This window comes from Lactuca sativa, chromosome 4, assembly GCF_002870075.4.
Source record: "Lactuca sativa cultivar Salinas chromosome 4, Lsat_Salinas_v11, whole genome shotgun sequence".
Classification (NCBI taxonomy): Eukaryota; Viridiplantae; Streptophyta; class Magnoliopsida; order Asterales; family Asteraceae; genus Lactuca; species Lactuca sativa.
The window spans coordinates 298,837,507-298,853,058 of record NC_056626.2 but is presented as its reverse complement, the minus strand read 5'-3'; the positions used below and the strand labels follow the sequence as shown (position 1 = coordinate 298,853,058).

General features: G+C 40.5%; 1 protein-coding gene and 1 long non-coding RNA gene across 2 annotated transcripts; both read right to left on the bottom strand.

Moving 5' to 3' along the window:
* Positions 1–8,294: 8,294 nt before the first annotated feature.
* On the bottom strand, positions 8,295–10,170 carry LOC111900918 (uncharacterized). Its single transcript, XR_002853348.3, has 3 exons — positions 9,887–10,170; positions 9,706–9,794; positions 8,295–8,572 (listed from the first exon to the last, which is right to left on the bottom strand). It is a non-coding gene; the product is annotated as an uncharacterized LOC111900918 (long non-coding RNA).
* A 282-nt stretch (positions 10,171–10,452) lies between these two features.
* Positions 10,453–13,724, bottom strand: LOC111900917 (uncharacterized). The gene is made up of 7 exons (XM_023896790.3): positions 13,223–13,724; positions 12,475–12,996; positions 12,281–12,391; positions 12,038–12,151; positions 11,893–11,937; positions 11,362–11,789; positions 10,453–11,263 (listed from the first exon to the last, which is right to left on the bottom strand). The coding sequence occupies exons 1-7, from the start codon at positions 13,698–13,700 to the stop codon at positions 10,649–10,651; spliced, it is 2,313 nt and encodes a 770-aa protein (XP_023752558.1). The 5' UTR covers positions 13,701–13,724; the 3' UTR covers positions 10,453–10,648.
* Between the last annotated feature and the right edge of the window lie 1,828 nt (positions 13,725–15,552).

Below are 15,552 nucleotides of genomic sequence, written 5' to 3'. Positions count from 1 at the left end.
GGGGTGCAAAGAGAGGGTTGAGTCTAGTCTCGAGAGTTATATTTATGAGAGTATTTACTTTATGTGATTTGGCGGAGGCTAGATCATATTTCTACCGAGTCAGAGATTTACCGAGACATCTGAGGTGAGTCTTCTCACTATACTTTACCTAGAGTGGTAACAGAGTTATGTGACAGTGTATTTTAGAGTTATGTGCCAGCGTATTTGTATGCTATTTATGTGTTGAGATTTATTGTGATATGTGATATGCATGATTCAGAGTTTTCAAAGTTAGGACCAGTGGGTCCATAGAGTTAGGACCTTTGGGTCCATAGAGTTAGGGCCAGAGGGCCCACAGAGAGTTAGGACTGGAGGGTCCCACTGAGACACACTGACCAGAGGGTCGGCTGAGATGTGTTATGTGTTTCAGGTACCAGCGATGATCGCGGGAAGGCGTCGGTATGATCTATACACACACCCGCTGAGTTTATTATGATTTGATCTTGGGATTTGTAATGAGATAATGTTGATACATTGTTTTCTTAAAAGTGATTATGAATGAAATTATGTGGTTTTAAAAAGTGAAAAATTGTTTTAATTTTTACGGTGTTACAAGTTGGTATCAGAGCCTTGGTTTGAGGGATTCGGATGCATTTTCTGGCGTATCTGAACTCAAATTGAGGATTTGAGAAGAATTTTGATAATAAAACAATTTTTAAAAGAGTAAAAAGAGTTTTGAGACAAACAGAGCAGAGCCGTGTGTACGATCAGCCAGCGTCCGAACAGTGATTTCCCAAAATACCCCTGCAATAATTGTTATGAGATATATTATGCTATGATATATGATGAATTATGTTAATGCATGCTAGAGTAGACTAGGTATTCTTATTAGGACTAGAGTGGCCTGATATATGATGCCTTAGTCTAGGAGTTTTGTTGCTAGAGATGCTTGAGAGTGTTTAGATAGTAGCGAGGAGCTTATGAGAGATCTGCTGGTGAGTAGCATATGATTAAAGAGAGTAGAGTACTTGGGATTTGGGACTCTGGGAGGAGGACTTGGGATGAATTCTGATGCGGTGTGGATGGTAGTATTGGGCCCGTACTACTGAAGACACCGAGTCAGTGTGCAGTCCAAGTAAGAATCCTTAGAGTACTAAGGAACAAGTAGGGTGGAGTTATCGAGTGTGAGTATACTCGAGCAAGTCCCTAATATTCTTATGTTGTATTTCAGAGGGAGATCATGGTTGGGACACGCCACACACCAGAGAGCAGTGGTACGAGTGATGCAGAGATCCGTAGGATCATCCATGAGGAGGTGGCTGCGGCCATCAGGGCAGAGATACTAGAGATGTTCGGGTCTATCAACACCACACTGATAGAGACATTTGACGAGAGATACGCTGCTCTTTCTGAGGCTATTGTTGTTGCGGCCACTACAGCTATAGCTACGACTAGGCCGCAGGGTGGTGATGCGTTGTTGTTCCGAGAATTCAGAAACACGAAACCACCAAAGTTTGATGGGACCCAGGACCCGATTGCAGAGATGAGGTGGATATCCGACATAAAGAGGTGTTTCTTTACTTTCTCATCTCCATAGCATTTGAGAGTCCGGTTCGCTTTGAACCAGCTTCGCTTGGGAGCGAATGATTGGTGGAAGTTTGTGACAGCACACTATACGCCTGCTGAGCTTACTGTAGTGACCTGGGAGAGGTTCACTGCTATGTTCCGAGATGAGTATGTTCCCCAGGTGGAGAGAGAGAGAGAGATTGGCTTAGGAGTTTCGGACCCTCAAGCAGGGTATCGAGTCTGTTACAGTGATTACTCAGATGTTCCATGAGAGGGCATTGTTCTGCCCAGAGCACGTGTCCTCCGAGCAGGCACGTATGAGCCGATATCTGAGTGTGTTGAGAAGGGATATATGAGAGTTCGTGGTGAATTCGACGTACCGGACATTTGCTGAGCTTCAGGAAAATGCTCGGAAGAGGGAGATAGAGCTAGAGACCCAGGCTAGGGAGGAGACTGAGTCTCAAGGGAGGGATCGACGACCGACACAGTCCCAGCCGACAGCCAAGCGGGCTAAGCCCATTGATTCAAGATCTGGGAGCCAGAGGGGCCACACTTGTGGCAAGTGCGACAAGAGCCACGATGGGGGTGTGCAGAGCGGGGTCTTACTACAAATGTGGCAAGGAATGGCATATGGCCAAGGATTGCCCCAAGGGGTTTGCAGTATGTTTTCACTACAACCAGACCGGACACCAGAAGGCAAAGTGTCCACAGTTGAGAGGGACAGCACATGGAGCATCTCAGGGATCTGCCCCTGCTAAAGTGAGAGCTACAGACAGTCGGCCCGCAAAGGCCGAGGCACCGAAGGCACGAGGGAGAGCCTTCCAGTTGACCGTAGAGGAGGTCCACGCAGCGCCCGATGTCGTGGCTGGTATGTATTCTTCCATGTATTTATTTTTATGTTGAGATATTGTGCTTATATTATGATATGCGTAGGTACTTTTCTTGTGAGTTCTGTTGCTGCATTAGTGTTATTTGACTCGAGTGCGAGTGGGTCATTTGTATCTTTGGCTTTTAGCCAGCACATCAGTATTAGTCGAGAGGCGTTGAGTCAACCTCTGAGAGTTTCCATAGCTGATGAGAGAGTGGTGTATGCCATAGAGGTGATTCGAGGTTGTGTACTCGAGATTTTCGGAGTGGAATTTCCGATTGACTTAGTTCCCATCGCGATGGGAGATGTTTGTGTCATCGTGGGCATGGACTGGTTGAGCAGATTTGGAGCGGTTATCGACTGCGAGCGATAGCTGGTATACGAGACCTTAGTGGGGGAGTTCTTACGGTGTACGGTGAGGGTACACGTTCTGGGACGACATTTTGTTCAGCCGCTAGAGCGAGACAGAGTCTACAGCAGGGTTGTAAAGGGTTTGTGGCTTATGTTATAGATACGAGGGTTGATTCAAAGAGATCGAGGTTAGTGGATGAGGTTTCGATAGTGCGTGAGTTCCCGGATGTATTTCCGGAGGAGTTGCCGGGTGTGCCTCCCGAGAGGCAGGTAGAGGTCCGTATCGATTTGGTACCGGGGTTTGCGCCTATCGCCAAGGCGCCCTATCGGATTGCGCCTCCAGAGATGTAGGAGTTATCCTCGCAGCTTCAGGAGCTGCTGGGGAAGGGGTTTATTCGGCCGAGCAGCTTGACGTGGGGAGCACCTATCCTTTTTGTCAACAAAAAGGATGGTTCACACCGGATGTTCATTGATTACCGGGAGTTGAACAAGTTGACGGTCAAGAACCGTTACCCGTTGCCGAGGATCGACGATTTGTTTGATCAGTTACAGGGAGCATCTTGGTTCTCCAAGATCAATTTGAAGTCTGGATATCATCAGGTGAGGGTGGGAGATGAGTATATCCAGAAGACAGCGTTCATGACTCGTTACAGGCATTACGAGTTCGTGGAGATGCCTTTTGGGCTCACCAATACACCGGCGGTGTTCATGGATCTCATGAACAAAGTGTGCAAGTCGATGTTGGATCGCTCGGTGATCGTGTTCATCGATGACATATTGGTGTATTCGAGATCCATAGAGAAGCATGAGGAGCATTTGAGAGAGATCCTCGGAGTTTTGAGATCAGATAGGCTTTATGCCAAATTCTCCAAGTGTTATTTCTAGTTACGAGAGGTCCAGTTCCTAGGGCACCTCGTTAACCAGAAAGGGATATTGGTCGACCCGGCCAAGATCAAGGCAGTGATGAGTTGGGAGGTGCCGAGGTCACCTACCAAGATCAGGAGTTTCTTAGGGTTGGCCGGCTATTATCGGAGATTTATCAGGGATTTCTCCAAGATCTCCGTGCCACTCACCAAGTTGACCCGGAAGGGTGTTGCTTTTTCATGGGGCCCAGAGCAACAGGCCTCCTTCGAGACACTTCGCCAGAGACTATGCGAAGCCCCAATGTTAGCCCTTCCGGAGGGGATGGAGGACTTTGTAGTGTATTGTGACGCGTCGATATCAGGGTTGGGAGCGGTGCTTATGCCGATGGGGCATGTGATAGCGTATGCATTGAGGCAGCTGAAACCTCATGAGTCGAGGTATCCCACCTACGATCTGGAGTTGGGGGCAGTGGTGTTCGCCCTCAAGATCTAGTGTCACTATCTGTATGGGGTTCGGTGTACCATATACACGGACCACAAGAGCTTGAAGTACCTGATGGATCAGCCCAACCTGAATATGCGCCAGAGGAGATGGTTGGATGAGGTAAAGGATTACGACTGCGAGATCATGTACCACCCATGCAAGGCTAATGTTGTAGCCGATGCTTTGATCCGTAGTGCGGAGGGCGCCCCAATGCGAGATGTTTGCATGAGATTGACAGTGATGACTCCTGTGTTGGACACCATTCGTGGGGCCCAGGCTGAGGCCGTGAAACCAGAAAACCGTAAGAGAGAGTGGGTTATCGGGTAGGTATCGGAGTTCGTTACCGATAGCCGAGGGCTTATGACATTTCAGGGTCGGATTTGGGTACCATTTGTGGGCGGAACGTATACCATTTTGATGGAGGAAGCGCATCGATCGAGGTTCTCGATCCATCCCAGGGCCACTAAGATGTATTTGGACCTGAAGAGAGAGTATTGGTGGCCATGTATAAAGAGGGATGTCGCATGGTTTGTGGAGAGATGCTTGACCTATCGCAGGGTTAAGGCCGAGCACCAACGTCTGCATGGTAAGCTGCAGCCATTAGAGATTCCCGAGTGGAAATGGGAACAGATTACCATGGATTTCATCACAAAATTGTTGAGGACTGCGAGAGGTGTCGATGCAATTTGGGTGATTGTGGACAGGTTAACGAAGAGCGCTCACTTTCTTGCTATTAGTGAGAGCTCTTCTACTGAGAGGCTGGCAGAGTTGTACGTGAGAGAGGTGGTATCGCGGCATGGAGTACCGGTCTCGATTGTTTCAGATCGAGATGTGCGTTTCACTTCCAGGTTCTGGAAGAAATTTCATGAGGAATTGGGTATGAGGCTGCATTTTAGTACCGCATACCACCACAGACTGACGGACAGAGCGAGCGGACGATTCAAATGCTCGAGGACATGCTTCGGGCATGTGTATTGGACTTCGGAGGGAGATGGGACACGTACTTACCCTTGGCTGAGTTTTCCTATAACAACAGCCATCATTCGAGCATCGGTATGCCACCCTTTGAGTTGTTGTATCCGAGGAGGTGTCGGACCCCCATTTGTTGGGGGGAGGTAGGGCAACGTGTGATGGGTAGTACATAGATTGTGCTTCAGACGACCGAGTAGATTCAGCAGGTCAGACAGAGGTTACTGATGGCCCAGAGCCGTCAGAAGAGTTATGCGGATAAACGACGGTCAGAGCTCGAGTTCCAGGTCGGTGACTTCGTACTCCTGAAGGTATCTCCTTGGAAAGGAGTGATCCGATTCAGGAAGAGGGGCAAGCTGGGACCCCGTTATATTGGTCCATTCCGAGTGATTGCGAGGGTAGGCCGGGTAGCCTACCGGTTGGAGCTACCTGCAGAGTTGGGCCAGTTTCATGAAACCTTTCACGTATCACAGCTGAGGAAGTGTATAGCCGATGAGTCGGCAGTGGTACCATTAGAGGATATTCAGGTGGATGCGAGCCTGAACTATGTTGAGAGACCGGTTGCGATTTTGGATCGGAGGATCAAGGTTTTGAGGAACAAGGAAGTGCCCCTGGTGCAGGTCCAGTGGCAGCATCGGAAGGGGTCCGAGCTAACTTGGGAGCCGGAGCGAGAGATGCGTAAACAGTATCTAGAGTTGTTTGCGGAGTAAGACTTTGAGGGCAAAGTCTGATTCTAGTGGGGGAGAATTGTAACATCCGGATTCCTAGGTACATTAATTATTCATTTATTTTGGAGATTTTGGAGGGACTCGGCGAGTTGATGCTTAGACTCGCCGAGTAGAGTCGCAAATTCTATCCGGGTTAATGACCGGACTCGGCCAATCGACTAGTGGACTCGGCAAGTCCGCGCTGTTTAATGAAGCCTTAATTCTCGGGGATTGAGACCTATTTAAAGGGTCTTATAGCCACCATCTGCGGCTACCAGACCCCTGAGTGAAACCCTAAACGATTTAGAGTGTTTGTGAGGAAAAAGAGGCTATTTTTGATCTTTGTGTGGGTGTTTTTGCAAGAAGAAGGTGACCAAGGAAAGAGAGAACTGAAGAGGGTGCTAATCTGTGGATTTCAGAGCCTAGGGACTTCATATTGAGGTAGATATTCCATCCTTCTTCAGTTTTGGTGTTAATCTTTGAGAGTTAGGGTTTCTAGCCCCCTTTAGAGTATCAATTGTGGAGCAATTGGTCCCTTCTTGTGTTGAGGCTTCAAATCTGGATCCAAAGAGGTCCAGAGACCTTAACTTCTTGATCTTTATGGGTGACATTGAGAGATATGAGCTTAGGGTGACATATTGAGGCCATATCTTCAAATAAAGCCATTAGGTCTTTGCATGGGCATCAAGATCTAAACTTTACGTGTTTATTATGCTCAAGGAGGTTAGATCTATGGGTTAGAGGAACAGATATGACCTCAGGAGGTCATTTCTGTTGAGCATGGCATAAACTCGCCGAGTCCCAAGAACAGACTCGACGAGTAGGGTTAGCGTTCCCCGTAGATCACTCAGTGGGTAACTTGCCGAGTTTGAGGAATGACTCGGTGAGTTAGAGGGAAATAGAGGACAGGAGTTCAAGGTGAAACTCACCGAGTTCATAATGGGACTCGACGAGTTGAGTCGGGGTGGCCCCGAAATTCATGCCAGGTGTAGCTCGTCGAGCAGGGGAAAGACTCGACATGTCAAGCGAGACTAGAGAGATAGTGGACACGTGTAGACTCGCCGAGTCGGGTAAGTTTGAGCGTTGACTTTTGTTGACTTTTAGGGTTGGTCAACAATGGGTTCTTTGAGTCAAGAGAGGGGTAAAATGGTCTTTTACCCTTCTGAGGGTGCCAAGAGAGGGTTGAGTCTAGTCTCAAGAGTTATATTTATGAGAGTATTTACTTTATGTGATTAGGTGGAGGCTAGATCATATTTCTACCGAGTCAGAGATTTACCAAGACATCTGAGGTGAGTCTTCTCACTATACTTTACCTAGAGTGATAACAAAGTTATGTGACAGTGTATTTTAGAGTTATGTACCAGTGTATTTGTATGCTATTTATGTGTTGAGATTTATTGTGGTATGTGATATGCATGATTCAGAGTTTTCAGAGTTAGGACCAGTGGGTCCATAAAGTTAGGACCTTTGGGTCCATAGAGTTAGGGCCAGAGGGCCCACAGAGAGTTGGGACTGGAGGGTCCCACTAAGACAAACTGACCAGAGGGTCAGTAGAGTTATAGCATTGAGTGGCTAATATGTGCTAGAGTGGTATTGTGGGGAACTCACTAAGCATTTATGATTACAGTGTTATGTGTTATGTGTTTCAGGTACCAACGATGATCGCGGGAAGGCGCCGACATGATCTGTACACACACTCGCAGAGTTTATTATGATTTGATCTTGGGATTTGTAATGAGATAATGTTGATGCATTGTTTTCTTAAAAGTGATTATGAATGAAATTATGTGGTTTTAAAAAGTGAAAAATTGTTTTAATTTTTACGGTGTTACATTGTCGTCAACCGAAGACCGGAGGCGAAGGCGTCGTTGGCTAGAGGCGAAGGCGTCGTCGGTTGAAGGCGAAAGCTTCGTCATTCTCGGGATAAGCAAACAAGTATACGCAAAAGGGAACATAATTGCAATTTTGATTTTTGGGTCAATTTTGTTAAGTTTGCAAATTTTGACCGATGACGAATTGAAACTGTGTTCATATGGGCTAGACCGATGGGCCCCTTCAATATACACATCCATATAAAAGAAAAATGGGATTCACGTCCATATATATGTAAAAAGGACAAAAAAATTCAATTTTTTTCTTTGGTTTCTTGTTTAATAATATACATATATCTTTTGATGTATTTTTTTTGGTTTTAAATTTGATGTTTGTGTATATGTACAAAAACATAATGTATGTACAAAATTGTTCAACTTGAATCAGCACATTTTTTGGAGAATTTTCATCCTTTTTTCTCATTTTTTTTTTGGTTTTCATATTGGAAATACATAATACAACTTCAAACATAAAAACACAAAACATCCAAATTGTCAAAACTAATACATCTTCAATTTTTTTTTTTGTTTTTTACACTTGGGTTTTGATGTCTTTTTTGGTCTTTTCATCAATTTTTTTGCTATTTTTTTATAAAATTATACAATTAGACTAAATTTACAAAAAATACACAAAGATTAATGTTCATCACTTACAACGTGACACTTACCAACATAACCACCCCATAAAATACACAAAGATTAATGTTCATCACTAAAACATGACTTTGTATAATATAGAACATATTACATGTAACATAAACATCAAAAACTCAACATAGTTTTTTATCCTCGCATCAGGTTGATACTACACAATTTTTTCATAATGCAATCATAGTAAATCTCCCCATGAAAATCCTCATTGCCTTATTCCTCTTCTCTCTCTCTGGTGGAAGACCACATGGCAACAACATTTTCTACAAAATAAAAAATAAAAAAGGAATTACTTGAACTCCTATAACATTCACAATAGCAAAGTAATTTCATTGATTTGTTTCTTATAGCATCTTACTTAGCCTTTTTTTTTTTTTTTTGCATTTAGCTTATCAAAAAGGAACAAAGAGAATTTATAAAAAGTAACCACTCTATAGAAGGATAGTTGATGTATGATTATAATGATTATATAAAGAATAAATATATGCATAAAATTGTAGCGTTCTCTTCCAATTGATTCATTTTCTGCTATTGCAAAATATTAAATGTTACAAATGGTGGAGCATCTATTATAGTCCAATGACATGTTTTTAGGTGGAGAAGGTGGATTGTTGGTAGTTTAAGTCCTCTAACATCTATCAAGTTAAGAACTTGAAGAATACGGAATGACTTACTTAACTGGATTAATTCCTTATCATCTAATCATATGGACTTGAGTGTTAAACTTGTTACCATTAACATCTGATTCAGATTTTCAACATAAAGCCATGTGTTCTTCAACTCTAATTCAACAAGATTGTGACCTGAATCAGGCAAATATATCATGTTTACCAAAAATGTTGATCATTAATAAGCCCGTTTCAAGGATAATTTGGTCCGGATAAAAGATTTAACTAAATACAAATCAAAAAAATTCTATTAAACAATTGATTAAATTGGAATTGATACCATTATTAGAAGAATATGATAGAAATGAAAAAATAACCATTGTTTATGAGGTACATAGGGAATTTTTATCCTTTTAGTTGATGCAAACTCAAATGCTTACAAATGCTTACGGTAAACAAAAGAAAACAACAATTAACCACCAATTTTATCATTTCTTGAAAGATTTTAGCCAAAATTTCAAGATTATTAAGCAGGTATACGTATTATGTTTGCACTATATATGTGTGTATTATGGAACTTAATTTGATATTTTGACAGACTTGATGAAATAGGGAATGTGGTCTCTGTGAGTAAGAAGTTGATATATTGAAATTGTTTGGTATGAACTTAGTACTCAAGAACCGTTAAGGACTGCCAAGTAGTATTTAACAAGAGGGTGTTTGAATTTTAAGATTCCAAGGTCATCTGGTTAAAATTAAACAATAAGTTTTCAAAATAGAAATCCTACCATTTGATTTTGCATCTTGATCACAGCCAAAACACTTCCTTATCCTTCATGAACAGTTGTAGTTCCTTTGTATTTCTGTCCTTGTTTTTCTGTTGCAAAAACAAAAATCAAAGCTCCTACCTTTAAATTTGAACCGCTACCTGTGTTTGTCTATTGCAAAAACATAAATCAAAGCTCTTACCCTTTAAATTTGAACCGCAAGTGTGGTTAATTTGTATGATGATGATGGTCCGGTGGTGGGATTTTCAGGTTGGTTGAATTATTGGAGGTGCGAGGCGAGGCGAGGTTGGCCGGTGATGACGGTGTTGCGACAGGAGAGATGGAGATGAAGGACCGATTAGTGGTGTAGAGATGGAGAAAGGGTGGTGTTAAGGTGTTCGGTTGGGAGGAGACAAGTGTGTGAGGAGGAAGCTAAGTATATGACGAGGAAGCGTATTCAATTTAGGTATTAGCCGTACCTAATCAAAATGGGGGTGTATTTTATTTAGTTATTTGATCTTGTTTCTAGTACATCTCATTAACCGTATTAGATGTTGTAATTGTGCGTATTATATTTATTTATCCCTTTATAATACGGTTTTTATTTACAACCGTATTAGATATGGGTGTATTTAATAGCCTATTTTCCAGTAGTGTGTGTAATATAGATAGCTTGAATATGTGAGTGAGAGTTAGGTTTTTTAGTGATTTGTGTAGGGTTAGAGTGAGGTTTTATTTTGTAAAAGTCTGAACTGGTTCATACATCAATAAACGAACACTTCTTGATAATCGTTTGGTGTTATATAACATATATATACAATTCCCAATTTTCACCCAGCAATCAGTGTTTCACCATCCTAAATACCTCAAATAACTGTCATATTACAAAGTCAAAATGACTACATTGTTATGTACCACCTTCCACCTCTATTTGTTACATCATTCTACACTCGGACAAAAAGAGTTAATAAAAGATATCATCTTTTTGCTTACCAAAAATACTACGACCATATGTAGCACTCATCAACTCTATGACAAGAGGGAACTGCAGGGTCACAAAAGAAGTAATTGGTAGGCATGTCAACACAACTATAGGAATAAGAATTCGTAAGTTGCTTTGGCCAAATACAAGATATAACGTTGCAGCAAAAGCTACTATCATGGCTGTTGTTGAGATGAACAATGTGGCCAAACCAATTATCAACTTTGTAGGCAACTTGAAGAGAAAATCGTGCTCAGCAAAACGTGCAGTGAGAATCGACAAAAACATTAACAATGAGGTAACAGCTGCGAATAATGATATGGCATCTGATATTGCAAATATTGTGAAGGCAGTGCGATTGGTAAAAATTGGTATCCCCTTGTTCTGATCATTTCCACCTGGCACTGTAATAGCTGCTGCAAACACAATGGTGATGATTAATGCAGCTGTAATCGTGTAGGACTCCGCAGTGGATTTCATCCATTTTTCTCCCTCAATCACCATGTCCTTGTGTTCTCTAGTAAATACCATTTGTGGTGTTTCGTTGAAATAGTTCTTTTGTATGATGCTTAGAGGACAAATGAATTTTTCCACTTCCTACAAGATTACAATACATTAATTGTTACACATGTTTGATAAATACTTTTAGTCTTTAAATATCCGGTATGTCAACTTTGAATCATAGAGATTCATACCTTAAACCATTGTAGTTCACGTTGTATTTGTAAAGCTGCCCCCGATATAAGATTGAGTTTGTTGTTAGGTGCCAATCTTGCTGCTAGATGCAACAGGTTATTCCCATGAGAGTCTCTAATTGTTCGATATATATTCCTATGTTCACTCATTTGATAAAGCAGGTTGTAAACGTTTTCTGAGCGATTTATCACAGCATACTGAATAATGTTGTGACCATCTTCATTGGTACTCCAAATTGCATTAGGGAAGTGATACACAATTTGTTCTACTAACTCGTATGCATTTTGTCTAGTTGCTTCAAGAATTGGATTTGTGTAATAGTGATGGTAAGAGCTGAAGTGGTTTTTTTCCTTTATCAACTTAGATACATCCCACAACAGTTTCACAGCTTCATGAGTTTCTACTCCCTTTATAATGAGTAGCCACACTGCAACATAGACCCAAATGAGCATCTTAAATAAAAAAGTAAACCTTTATTTTCTCTCTTTTGTTTTTAGTAGAACAATGAGGGTAGTTGCTGATCATCTTACCTAACATCAAAGGGAACATGACAAGGACAAGGATGAAGTAAGTCACTGCATTATGCGTTGGAATGTTTGTTAGAATGATGGGGTTAATTATAGAAGGTGTAATCAACAAGTTAAAAGATTAAGAAAAGATAAACGCATAACCTACCAAACATGATTGGGATGATTATCAACTTGAAAACCCATGGAGAACATCTGTCAATTATTTTACAGCAAAAGGTTGTGCAAAACCCGTCTGCTCTCCTAAGTAATTTATCAATCCCTATCATAAAATTAAAAAAAAAAAAAAAAAAAAAAGTTGGTGTAGAGAAGCGTTATAAATAATTTGACAATGTAAAGGAACATGCAGATCAATCAAGACTAAAAAAAAAAAAAAAGAAAACAAACAAACCTCTGTATCTTTTTAACTTGTTAACTTCGCTTGGGAAATTTTGAGCTATAGCCATGAGCACAGCATCAGTATCCAATGTTTTGTAATGCCCCAGCAGATCTTTTGCAAAGCCTACACATATATTATAAAGTCAGATGTATGAATTAAGTGGGTGGAATGTGGATAGGGATTTTACTAAAAAAAGCGACACTTACGGAAATCTTTAGCGGAAATAAGAGTAACTAGAAAACCATCACCAGTTGCGCCAGAAAACAGAACATCCTTATGTATATGATCTTCAGTATTGATGTGATCCAAAAGATGTCGGGCTGTTTGAGTGTGCATATTAGAAAGAGCCAAGGCTAATGGTGTCTGACCCTCGTTGTCTTTGGCCAACAACAAATCTGGGTCCCTTTCCACCAAGATGTCAGCAGCTTCAGTGTTGCCGATAATAGCAGCAACATGAAGCAACGTGCTTCCATCTGAATTTCTCACATCCGTTAGTTTTGTATTCTCTGGTGTCACTTCCAACAATTCCTCTAAGAATTTTCGCTTCTTGGATGTACCAACTACTACATGGAGCAAGGTGTTGCCATTATTTGTGATTTTGTCTATCACTGTAACCCTTCCATAACTCAAAATCTTTTCAACCCCACTCCAATATTCTTCTTGAGCACAACTGTACAATTCTCGGAGATTCAATGTTTTGTCTTTTTCATCTTCATCTTGTAGTGTATCTATATTTGCATGAAGGTAAAAAACCACAAGATAGATACAAAATATGTGCTCTGATGATGTAATCTAATCTCCAATCTAAACATTAGGGATTTTAAAGAATTAAGGATATAAAATAAAAACCTTGTTTGTATGTACACGTATTTTACTAATGATATGGTTGAGTATATTAAATCAGCAACCCAAATAAACGATAGATTAGACTAGCAAACAAGAGATGGATTGTACCTTCAATAACAGGAGGCAGTTGTGGAACAACAGCAGGAGCATACATAGTCTGCAGTTCATCCCATACATGTTTTGCACTGAAATTATCTTCTGAATTTCTCTCTAAATGAAGTTTTTCCATAAGACGATCCACAACATACGTGAGTGTTTGTTCTGAAAGGGAACCAAGAATCCAACCTTTCACAAGAGCATCTGATCTTGTCCACAGTAAGTGAATGTTGTCATCCCCCACTTTCTCCTTCCCGGAAACACTGCTACTTGTTTGAGGGCTTACAAGTGTTCCATTAACGAATCCAAACATACCATGACTCTTTAAGAGACATAGCATCTGTGTTTTCCAAACACCGTATTTGTCCCTACCACTCAGCTTCACACTAATAAAGCTTGCTGCAGCAAGATTTGATGGATATGGGTATGTGTATTCTTCTTTAACATCCAATGCGACATGTTGACTAGAGCTTGAGCGTGAGCTTTCCATCTTTGTATGTATATAAATATTTTTTTTTCTAGTTTCTGCAATTCTCCTGCTTCCATCTCTTAGATATTTAAATAGAAACATTGAGTGGATTTGTGGTGCCCACAAAAGCCACTTTAGGATTGAATCCTCCCCAAGTAATTCCCTCAAATATTAAAGTTTCAAGCAAAGAATATTATAATTGCAAAAGTTATTTACTAAACGATTTTACTATTAAACTTATTCATCAAAATTAATACAAGTATAGTAAAGGTTATTTATTTATTAGAAAATAAAAATAAAGAACAAGTGAAACCCATCTTTGCATATGTAGGATAATTAAGGAACATGTTCTATTGTTTGGTTGACTCTTGTTCTATTGTGGAGTACATATAAGTGGTAGTAGTACTAGTATTATGCTTAATTTAAAGATATATACAAGTTGCAGATAAGATCAGTCTTTGTATAAACATGTGAATTGATTGTTAAAAAAACATAGACTATTACAATCGGTGGTATGTAATTCTTTTGTTGATTGTTTAAATGGACAAAATTAGACACCAGATCAACCCAAAATAACTAGTTCTTTTTAGATATAATAGAATTTAGATACATGCTTTAATTATCTTGTGTTGGAACAGAGTTATATATCACTGCAAACTACTTGTCTGGTGTAGATACAGTTTCATTACTTGCCTGCTGGTGATCCTAACTTTTTTTTCTTTGTATGTTTTTTCTTCTTTTGTTTCTGTCAATATTCCTTTCATAGAAAGATGGAGCTGAATTGTGGTGCCCACAAAAGCCACTTAAAGATTGCATCCACCCCAAGTAATCCCCACATCTGTTCTTAAAGAAGTAATCCCCACATATAATAAAAGTTTCTAGCAAAAAATATTAATTAAAAAAGTTATTTGGCAAATGTTTTTACTATATACGTCATCTGCCTGTATAAGGTCAAGCTCCCACTCTGAAATTTAATTTATTGTGGAGTAGCTAGTGAAATGCTTCAAGAAGATTGTGACCTTTATCAATGAGAACAGGATGCTGTAAGATAAAGCAAACTAAAATTTATTCAACGGTAAGCAGTTAGGATTTAGAAACCAGCAGCAATAGGTCCCGATCAGCACCAAGAAGCCATGTTTTGAAAACTGGACCGGACTGGTCGGTTCAACCGGGAACCGGTCCCGTATCCGGTTCTTAAATGCCAAAAAACCGGTATTCATGTGAACCGGTAAAAACCGGTCCGGTTGAACCGGTTAAAACCAGAAATTTTAAAAAAGATTTATTTATTTCATTTTTTGTATTTTTTATATAATTAAATATAATTATGACATCATCCGATTTTTGAGATCGGTCTGACCGGTGGGACCACATGAACCATCGAACCAGTAAGACGACCAATTCGGTCTCTGGTCCGGTTTTCAAAACTTTGCCAAGAAGTTTGAAACCGAAAACCAGACAGCGAAGCGATTTCAACCCTCCAGAAACTCAATGAAAGATTGAGAAAATTGCCTTAAAAGACGTAAAAGATTGGGACAAACTTGAAGAATTCGACAATCTAGACCTTCAGTTGAAGATTTATCGATCAAATTTCCAGAGAGACGACGTCAAAAATGAAAAATCTGCAATGCCAATGGGCAGTGATCTACATGCACGTAATCGATTGGTTGACTCAGTATATCGAGAGCCAATGTTTGGCAAAAGAAAAATGATAATTACTTAATTAGTAAGTAACTAGTATTTTACCCGCCGCGCGTTGCGGCGACAGTAATGGATTTAAGTATTAGTAGAAAGTTTGTTGTTATTTTTTGTAAGTATACGCACAAAGTTGTTTATATTTTCATTTTTTTAGTATATGCATCTTCCGACACTACAA